Source organism: Quercus suber, unplaced genomic scaffold, assembly GCF_002906115.3.
Source record: "Quercus suber isolate HL8 unplaced genomic scaffold, Cork oak 2.0 scaffold_388, whole genome shotgun sequence".
Lineage (NCBI taxonomy): Eukaryota > Viridiplantae > Streptophyta > Magnoliopsida > Fagales > Fagaceae > Quercus > Quercus suber.
Window position 1 is genome coordinate 251,461 of NW_027069840.1, and position 11,146 is coordinate 262,606.

General features: G+C 34.2%; 1 protein-coding gene across 1 annotated transcript; it reads left to right on the plus strand.

The window, feature by feature from the left end:
- The first annotated feature begins 2,872 nt into the window (after positions 1 to 2,872).
- On the plus strand, positions 2,873 to 10,938 carry LOC112038286 (replication factor C subunit 2). The gene is made up of 12 exons (XM_024071085.2): positions 2,873 to 3,015; positions 3,108 to 3,186; positions 3,328 to 3,407; positions 4,618 to 4,740; positions 4,847 to 4,916; positions 4,993 to 5,066; positions 5,920 to 6,040; positions 6,152 to 6,214; positions 7,884 to 7,943; positions 9,752 to 9,877; positions 9,963 to 10,046; positions 10,591 to 10,938. Exons 1-12 carry the CDS (start codon positions 2,972 to 2,974, stop codon positions 10,693 to 10,695), a joined length of 1,029 nt encoding a protein of 342 aa, XP_023926853.1. The 5' UTR covers positions 2,873 to 2,971; the 3' UTR covers positions 10,696 to 10,938.
- Positions 10,939 to 11,146: the final 208 nt, after the last annotated feature.

Here is an 11,146-nt window from a genome sequence, read left to right on the forward strand (position 1 = left end):
TTCAGGGCCTTGGGCCCAATAAGTTGGGCTGGGTTTTCTCCCCCACATTAGTTATTGTCTTTTTCACTATCAAAAATACCCATAATTTAATTAACTTATCATTATTCCATGGGTTAAAATAGTAAATCAACAAAAAATTTAAAATATTCTTATAAAAGAAAAACTACCCCGCGTCCTTTACTCCTATATATATATATATATATATTTTTTTTTAAATCCTATTAAAAGTTTCTTCCTACTTCCACTACCCCATGTTCTTATAACTTAAAAAAAAAAAAAAAAAAAAAAAAAAAAAAATCCTACCCACAGTTCCTATTAAAAAACAAAACTACCCATTCCCACATTTATATATATGTGTGTGTATATATATAAACTTCCTAAAAAAAAATAAAAACTACCCATGTCACGTTAAAAAAAAAAAAAATGTGCAGGTAAATTACATATTTGGTACCTAACCTTTATACTATATGTCAATTTGGCCCATAACGTTTCAACTGTTTCAATTTGGTCCCTAACCTTTTGGTATTGTATCAAAATAGTCCCTAACCTTTTTATGCCACATCAAATTAAACATGTACTACCCATGGAATAAAAAATTGAATTAAAGAAGAGCATAAACTATTTTCTAGGTTAAAAAGCAAAAAACAAGTAAAAAAAAGAACCTATCACAATAAACATAGAAGCAATTTCGAGATTAATTTTTGCAAACTCATTTGTTTCCTTAACTGAAAGTGCTTCCCTCGGTTACAAGAACCATCGGGTTCCTAGCAAAGCTGCTACGATGTCCTTCTCCCAATCTTGAACCAACAAAACAGTTATTTATATTGAGAACTACACTTAAGACAAGAGTTAGACCGTAAAAAGAAACAAGGAAAAAAAGGATTTAATATAAGGTTTGCAAAGGAGTGATCTATTCTTAAAAAGTTGAAATGAATATACCTGCATGTGTCCAAAAGAGAACAAGAACTGAGAAATAAAAGAGAAGGGTGTGCGTGTGAAAAGTGGAAATTACACATTTGAGATATAGGCTGCGTTTGTTTCGGCAGTAAAAGGAATCTGAAAAATATTTTACACCACGGGGTGTGTTTGGGAACGGCCGGAAAATTTAGTCAAACGAAAAATGATTTCCGTTGACCGTAAAATATCAAGCCTTTTAGGCTGCGTTTGGTTCGCGTAAAACGTTTTCCGGAAAATACATATTTTCCGGAAATGCTATTTTCCAGAAAAGGAAAATGTATTGAGGTTGTTTGGCTGTCTCGGAAATCGATTTATGGAAAATCAATTCCGGTGTTTGGTTCGGTCAAACATTTTACGGAAAATGCTTTTTGTTTTACGGAAAATCAATTTTTATGTTTGGTTCAAGTAAACATTTTACGGAAAATGAAATCCATTTTTTCCGGAAAATCAATTTTCATGTTTGGTTTGTGAATTAATTTTACGGAAAATATAAAATACCTTACAAATTTCAACTCCTGCATTATCTAGACAAACAGAGAGAGAGAGAGAGAGAGAGAGAGAGAGACCTTGAACCTGAGAAAATGGCTACCCACCGCCGATTGAAGCCTGTTGCCGCCTGAAGCTTGCCACCACCTGAAGCACGTTGCCGCTGCCTTCTAAATCAAACTCTCGTTGTCTCGATCTTGTTGCCAACTGAAGCTTGCCGCAGTTTGATCGATCTTGTCGTCTCAATCTCATCGCCCATGACCGATCTCGTCATCTCGATCTTGTCGCCCATGACCCATGATTGATCTCTCTCGTTCTCGACACACCGATCTGGCCACAGCCGTCCCCCCCAAACCCACTCGATCTGGTCACCGCCGTCCTCCATCCACTCTGATCTCTCTCTTTCCCGATCTATCTCTTTGTCCCTCACTCTATCACACTCTTTCTCCCTCCGATCTCACTCTTTCTTCCTCTCCTTCAATGTTTTTATTTTGATTTTTGGTCGTGTGAAGTGTATATTTTGGTTGTGTTAAGTGTATATTTTGAAATTTTTTGTAATACAACTTGTTTGGACACTGAGAAAATGGCTGAGAAAATGTGAAAAATTTGTAGGAAAATAGCATTTTTAGAATGTTACCAAATACCGCAAATCGTTTTTCGGACTATTTTTCATTGCAGAACCAAACACCCGGATTTCATTTTCCTTACGGGAATTCACTTTCCCCTGCATTCATTTTACATTCGGAATTCGATTTACATTGAACCAAACCCAGCCTACAGATGCAATGACTGAGCAAAGACTCTACAAGTTCTAGGAAGTGTGCCCTAAACAACTCCTTTGCTCTCCAAACTCACGATCGACAGAGAGAGGAAACAGATGGGTTGCAAAAATCAATATCGCTTCTACTTTCATTTATTGTAATGGGTTACTTGTTTTCTGTTTGGTTTCCTAGAAAATAGTTGATGAGCGGGGTTGAGAAAATAGTTTATGCTCTTCTTTAGTTGAATATGATCTCATGTGTGCAGATTTTAATTTGTTTTATTTTCTTAATCTGACGAGGCAATACAGATGTCCGTTGATGGCGCAAAGAAATAATTTTTTATTTAGACCATTTGCCATGTCAACAATTTTTGTCTAAAAGATAACGACAAATACTAAATTGACACAACATTTAAAAGAATAGGGACCAAATTGACACAATTGAAAAGTTAATGACCAAATTAAAATATGATGTAAATGATACGGATCAACTTTATAATTTACCCTAAACACGCCCTACTGAGAGGTTAGTTTATTGTTTATAGATATACTTATATGTTTAATACAGAGAGACAGAGAGAGAGAGAGAGAGAGAGGGCAAGAGCTTTTTGTTTTCCCCAAAAAAATATAAATTTATAAATATGAATATATTACAAAATATAAGTAAAAAAATTTCAAAACATTTGGGGGCGATACAGATCCGCCAAAGCCCTATAATATAAAGAGAAAGAGAGCGATATGGGATATTTACTTTACACACGCTGAAAAATGGCGCCACTTTTGCAGAGCTCTCAGCCATGGGTCGAAAAATAGTACCATCTCTCTCTCTCTTCTCTATTCAGTGTTTTTAGTATTTCATTTCATAATAATAATAAGAATAATAATTTTTATTATTGTTGTTCAGTCGGCCAAAGCAAGTGAAAGATGTAGCACACCAGGACGAGGTGGTCCGTGTTCTCACCAACACTCTCGAGACCACAAATGTTTGTCACTACTCTTCCCTTCCCTTACTTTCACTCTTCAATCTTTCATTTTTCCTAAAACCCCATTTCTTAATTAACCTCGTACCTAGTTTTCTCAAATTTGTGTTATTTATTTATTTTTTAATATGTATTTACATGTAGTGCCCTCACATGCTCTTCTATGGACCGCCCGGCACCGGCAAGACCACCACCGCACTCGCCATCGCCCACCAGCTCTTCGGGTTGTTATTCACTTCCACCCATTGCTTCTAATTCAATTTTAATTTCAGTTTCATTTACTTAATTTGAAAATTATTACAATTGCTTTGAGGGTTTTGTTGGTATAATGTGTTTTGGTTACTCTAGATGTGGTTTTATGGTGTGGGATCTTGTTAATTAAAAAAAAAAAAAAAATCTAAGAGATAGAATTCCCTTGGGTTTTGGTTATGTTAATGGGCTTTGCCAAAGTTTTAAAACAAAATTGATGGTATATTAATTGACTTGGATGACTAAAGGGAATCTTATCAAGCATGGAAGTAGAGATTTCATGGCAAGCATGTGCGGCATTGTGTAGTAACTAGCCAATTTGGGTATGGAAAAGGTGCTACTATGTTATGGTTTTGGAGGCCACGGCAATTTTTATTTTTTATTATTTAAGTTCCAATTCTAGATCAAGATCAATGATGCTACTTCTAAGTTAAGATTATAAACTGTTGGAACAAAAATTAAACACGTGTTACCATTGGCTTTAGATCCCAGACAATGAAGCACACCCTCATCAAGCTGTTCAAGCATATCGACATTTTCATTTGGCTATCCCATTCAATGCCATAGATATGTACCTCTTAAAGGAGGGAGTGATATATGTAATATTGACTGGGGAATATTAGGAGAGTGATATATGAAATATATGGTAAAATTTCTATACAAGAAGTTTTTTTTGGGTTATTTATGTGTGACTAAATTGGATGGAAGAAACATCAAAATATTTTTTACGGGGCTTCATGAAAAAAAAATCCATTGAGACACATGAAGCGTTATAGGCAAAATTATTTCTGGAAAATATTTACAGGAACTTAGTAATGGAAAAAAAATTGGAATATGATAGACCGTCAATTTTAAAACAAATCATAAAACCCATACCATCTATAGTTTGGGAGTTGGCACAATGAATCAGTTAACCTGTCATATTTCTTCTTGTCACTCAGCCTTGATATGACAATCTGCATTATTGAATATTTACCCATCTGCAAATTCTGCAAATCAATTTTTTCTAGATTATTGACATAATAAAATCTAAAATACCTGACTTATTATCTGGAAATCTGATCTATTAGAGCTTTTTTGAGCATGTTTGCTGTTATCTTGACAGTATAATACCATTATCTTAGTGGACTTGCTAGCCTCAGTTTGTTGGTCTTCCCTATGTAATAAAACCACTATGTATTGCAGCCCTGAGCTCTACAAGTCCAGGGTGCTGGAGTTGAATGCAAGTGATGACCGTGGCATCAACGTTGTTCGGACAAAGATCAAGGGTTTTGCTGCTGTGGCTGTAGGTTCTGGTCAGCGTCAAGGGTGTGTACTCATAACTTGTAGCAATTGTTATATTCCCATTTCAGTTTACATTTTCTTCTGCTTGGTTTTAACAAGTTTTTATTTCTTTTTTGGTACAATACATTAGGGGTTATCCATGTCCGCCATACAAGATTATAATTCTAGATGAGGCAGATTCAATGACTGAAGATGCTCAGGCATGCTTCCTATGCATTTTGTTTTTTCTAGTAAAAAGTATTTTGGGTGCCACACAACTGATATTCTACATTACAGAATGCCCTGAGGCGTACTATGGAAACTTACTCCAAAGTTACAAGATTCTTTTTTATATGTAATTACATCAGCAGGTGAGCTTTATTTTACAACTTGATCTGTTTTATGTCCTGTTAGGACAGATTTAGCCAATAAATAGTGACGTGAGAGAGCACTTGGATATGTCCAAGATTACAGGATCTATGATTTCTGGTATCACCATAGATTGTAATTAAAATTATAATCTTTATTTATAATAACAGGAATGACAGCCACAGTTTTCTTATGTAATGACTTGTGTATCATTGAATTTCCTAATACAACTTGTAGTTGTGTTAGAGGTTCAGTTTATGTATACTCTGCTTCATAAGTCTTAGGAAATTTTAGAATCTTCATTATCATCAGTGAGATATTTCATTGATTCCTGTTCATTTATTTGTTGCATGCCAAACTATAGAAAAATAATATCATAACTGAAAATGAATAACTCATGTATGTCTTCACTTGCTTTCCTTTTAAATTAACTGAGAGCAAAAGATAAGGATCAGGTTGGTGACTTGATTGTAATGAAAAATATAAACCCACAACATGTTTTTCATATTTTTTTTCTTAATAAATTACTCTTGATTTTATCTTTGACAATTTTTTTATTATCTTAAATTATGTTTTAATCCTCGGAAAGAGAATAAAGAAACTCATATCATTAAAGAGCCGCATGAGAATATTTTGTGTGAACTTCAGTCAAACTAAGTAGAGCTAAAGTCAGTGGTGATTGATGAGGACTTAAACAAGTTCTTATATTTCTGGAAGTTTCTCTATTCAATTCAAAAGGACCATGAAACCTTATTGAATATGGATAAGTCTTTATTTTTAAAATTTTACATTGATATCTGGATGATTGAAGGTGAGCCATGAACTTTATGATTTACATGATTGTCCTTTTTGTAGGATCATAGAACCACTTGCTTCAAGGTGTGCAAAGTTCAGGTTCAAGCCACTTTCAGAAGAAATAATGACTACTCGTATATTGCATATTTGCAACGAAGAAGGCCTCAATCTGGATGCTGAGGTGTAAACATGAAGTCTTAGAGTTTGTATTTTGAAATGGTTTCCAGTGTAGATTTCATTAGTGCACTGGTGTTAAGTTTTTTAACTTCATCAGTATGATGTGTAATTGCAGGCTCTTTCAACCTTAAGTTCTATTTCACAGGGTGATCTTCGTCGGGCTATTACATACTTGCAGGTGAGAAGTGGTTTGTATTTTTCCTATTTTATGTGTTTAATTACATGAATGTTATGATTTGTTCTATGTGCTTGTGCAAAAAGTTTTTAAATATGGCTTTATAAACACTAGAAAGAGCCAAATTCCTCACTTTTCTATCACTTGACATCTTAAATGGTCTATTTTTGATGTACTGGTGCTCCAGCCTTTTTGTTTATGCTTTATGCTTCATCAATGAAGCAATCCCAACCTGTGAAGCAGATAATTCTTCAATATTTACTTTTGAAACCCTCTGGCTTAAAATATTGATTTACCTCGTGCATTTTGAGCACCCTCACATATACATCATGCACCATGATTTACTGTTGTGTTTCCAATATTGTTAGCTTTTTCTTCAATGCTTTACATTAATTAAATGTTTTTGTTGTTGTGTGTTCAGGATGACATTGCATAAACTTATTTAATTGATAATAATGAATTAAACCACTAGTAATTATCAATGTAAAATTTTCTGTATGGAGGATTAAAAGTGTAGATGATACAGGACAAACCAAAATGATGCAACAATAAATGAAGAGCAAAAAAATAAAGGATAGGCAACCTAGAAGACAACACCTAAGCTTGCTTGGAGTTAGCACCAAGCAAGAGAGTACAAACCCCTTGGAGTCAACACTGAGGGTGGGTTGTAGTCAGCACCAAACCATTGGAAAAGTCTGAGAGAAATTTTATTAATCAATCAAACTGTAAAATTTTATACTATACTTATATAGACTACTAAACATAATTCTACTTGACTTAAAAAATCCTAATTCTAATGGACTTGGGAAAACCAAATGATTGAATTACAAAATAACCACTAGGAAATAAAATAAAAATACTAATTACCTTTTTTTTATTAGAAAAATACTATTTACCTAATTAACTACTAGGACCCAAAATAAAATACAATTGGCTTCCAAAATTGAATAAAACTAAATTAAAATAAATATTTCTTTGCCCTTCCTGCATCAATAGTTCTTCTTGTCAAAATACTGGTATTTATATGGAATTTCTAAATCCTAAATTCTTTAGTGGCTAAGAGATAGAGTTTTCCTGGAAGACTCAGTTGACTACATTTTCTCTAAATGAACAACCTAGATACTCTTACAGGGGAGTATACCAATTTTTAGAGACTAAGATCTTTTGCTTACCATAGCTGATTGATTTGAAGCATGTACCTTTAAAGTTTCTTTGAAGGATACAATGTATACTGTAAGCATGATCACTGGATTCATATCTATCAAATTTGTGTTTTATGTGGATGTTGGTCCATTAAGGGACAATTAATAAAGGGAGGACTTCACTTTGGTTTTGTGTAGCATCTTGGGCTCTTAAATGGAACTTGAATGAGAAAAGTCGGATTGAAGTACATCAGATCTTGGAGAAACAAATCTTTCTCTTATGAATAGTGCTGTCCAATATTGTTTTCATGTGAGAATAAGAATTTTCTCCTGGATCATTTATATGCCATAGTGAAGGCAGACTTGGCAAAGCCGTGTCTCAATTGTTTATGCCATAGTATTGAAATTCTGACATTTTTTCCTCTTCAACTAATTATTTTGCTAACTGTCCCTTGGACACTGAGTTGGAGCTTTAATATGTGGTATATGATTAATTAATTTATTTTATTCTGTGTCTTGGCAAATTTCAGTCTGCTGCGCGATTATTTGGATCATCCATTTTTTCCAAGGACCTGATTAGTGTGTCTGGGGTAAGCTATGATGAAGTTTTAAAAGGTTCTGCTTGTCTTAATACATATAGAAACATGTTTAAATACATATGCATGCATGCATACATAATGTGTCTATTAAAGGAAAATGTACCTGAAAGGCTCAAGAGTAGATATAATTGTGGGCCTTGTGGCTGCTTTAGGCTTTTAGGGGATTATCTTTTGTGACTTTTGGTAAGGCATGTCAAAACTGTTATTAAGGTCAAAGAGCCTTGTGCTTGAGCAATGCTAGTTTGTGAAGTTGCAACCTAGGAAGCATGGAAATGACAAAAAGCTCAGTGTCCCTGTCCGACAAGTGTGTGTGGTGTCGGGCAATATATTTATACTGGACACTGTCAAAGACACATATGGGACACGGGTATGTATTTATTTTTTTATCATTTCTTAAAAGAAGAAAGAAAAAAAGTGGGATTTTTGACCAAGTTGCTGCTGGTCTTGGCCCATCTCTCTCTTGATTTGGTTGCTGTAGTTCTACAACTGCACTCTGGCGAAGCTCATTGGTGTTGGTTTCGACACATCGGAACTGGTACCATTGATGCTCGTCTTGGCACATCGGCATTGCTCTCGCAGCATCAGTGCTGGCCTTAGCCCATCGGCTCTCACTGTTTGTTGTCATGCTCCATCTGTTCTGTCTTTTTCTTATTTCTTTTTTAATTTATTTTTGTTTAGGAAAGGTTCAAGAGCTAGAGGCTTCATCAAATTGAGTTAATGCTTGTTGAAGCTTTGCATAATTTTTTTTCAAGGGCTGGTTGACTGAATTGAGTTAATGCTTCTTGTTTCTATTTCTCTTGGTTAAAACAAAGCTGAATGGCTATAAGGAATAGTGTTAAGCACTTAAGAGTGTGTTTGGTTAGGGTGAAAATTGGGGGATGGAAAAGAGGGAGAGAAAAGTGGGGAGAAAATGGTATGGGAGGGTGTTTGGTTGAGGGAGGAAAATGGGAGAGAAAAGGGGATCAAAAACTACACAACGTTCTTTTTCTTTTGGTTTTTGTCATTTTCTTCTGTTATTTCTCTTTTTTTTTTTTTTGATCTTTATTTCTTTATTTATTCTTAATAATGAAGTGTCCATCCATATACAATTTTTTAATAAAAATATAATGTGTATTTTATTTTAATTTAATAGGGGCATGAGGGTAAATTTAAACAAACTACATTTTCTATCATCTTATTTTTCAACTCAATCAAACAAAAGAGTTTTCCATCCCTCCACTTTTCTACACCCAACCAAAAACACATGAGGGAAAACTAAATCTTTTACATCCCCCAACCAAACGAAACCTAAAAGTTAAAAAGTTGTAATTATTATCACCGATTATTATTACAAAGTTTAGTTGCAATGTTTTTAATTGTTATCACTCTTTAACATAAGATATGCTTAAAAATATAAAATACATATAAAAGTATAAATTAATTAATTAACTGCTGTGTACCTATCAAAAAAAGAAAAAATCACCAAGTCGTGTGTTGTGTTGGTGATCATGCTCCTTAGGTTGCAACAAAATGAACATGATGTTTTAGGCTGGGTGCAATATGTTTGAAGTTGCATCACTGCATTTCATGCTTGCATGATTTCTATCATGGCAACTCCATGGAGCCAGTTCCATTATTTATTGACGTGAAAATGAATCAGTGCAAGTTGTTGCATCATAGGAACATTTGATTTCTTTTATTTGTTTTGGTGTAACTTATCTGCAAGTGATAAAAATACTAAGCACTTTTTCTGATCTTTGACTTTTTCCATCAGTTTTAGAAGTCCTGCCATGTGCTGATGTAAAATCTCAATGTATTAGGTGGTACCACAAGAGGTCGTTGCGGCATTTCTTATAGCATGCAAAAGCGGTGACTTTGATTTGGCAAACAAGGAAGTCAATAATGTAATTGCAGAGGGATATCCGGTCTCTCAGATGCTTTCTCAGGTCTCATGATTCTACTTCTACTGGTGGTTCTTTACTATTGTCAGTTGCTAGATAAAGATACTATTAATAGAATTCTTTTTCCCAGTTACTTGAGGTGGTTGTTGAGGCAGATGACATATCAGATGAACAGAAGGCCAGAATTTGCAAGAAATTGGGTGAAGCAGATAAGGTTGCTATTTTTACTTAAGAGTTTGCCAAGAGTTCAGAATTATGAGTTTGAATTTGATATCATTTTGGTTTAAAATGAATTGAGCTTTGTCATAATGTTGGTGGCTTCCTAGTCAAGAAGTTGTGCATATCATATACAATTAGCTCTTATATTTTTGAATTTTTGATGTTTTCTGAAGGCAAAACATAATCCAAAAAGATAAGATACTCTTCAGAAGCTTTAACTTCTAGTTTGCATCCTAGAACCTCTGCTTTCTCTCTGAATGGCCTAGGGCCTATTTATCACCTTTCTCAATGAATTGACCTAGTATTGTTGTTTTGCAATCTGCTCCCGAAAACTTTTTGTAATTGGATCTTTTTCTTATTTTTTTAGAGGAACTTGTAAGATGATCCAGTTATCCATGACTACTTGGCTTTAAAAAAAAAGTTATCTATGTAATATGGTTTCAATGTTGATGGTTAGTTTTTGAGATTAGTATTTCTGTTTGCTCACTTTGCTCAAAGGGATTTAACAGTTCTTACTTTTTCCATTTGTGAATCTGCAGTGTCTTGTTGATGGTGCAGATGAGTACCTCCAGCTGCTTGATGTAGCTGGCAACACAATGAGAGCTCTTTGTAACATGCCACAAGAATTCTCTTATGAGTGCTAGGTAGTTTGGCAACTCTAACTTCAATACAGCTTGTTGTCAGTTCATGTAGAGACAATTTATTCAACTTTGGGAGATGTTAAATCTGTCAAACCGAAAAATCCTTTAGTAGCCAAATGCCGAAAGGAAAACTTGGCATCCACAGAGGAATTGTTCCTCCTAATGTTTTCTTTCCTTGTAACAATTTCTTATGCCTGATGTAATGTGAGTTCAATATATGTTAAGTCTCATAACCTAAGAGTTCAAGTCGTGTGTCTAAAGACTCTAAATATGCCCTTCAAGAATTAAAAGTACTTGTCAAATTTTTTTTACCAAAAAAAAGAAAAGAAAAAGAAAAAGAAAAAGAAAAAAACCCTTATTTAGTACTTAGAAAGTATTGCTGCTCTCTTATATATAATATTAAGTTTTCTAGATAGTTTCATGGGAGGCCTAGCTTTCATTTGAAAAGAGAATA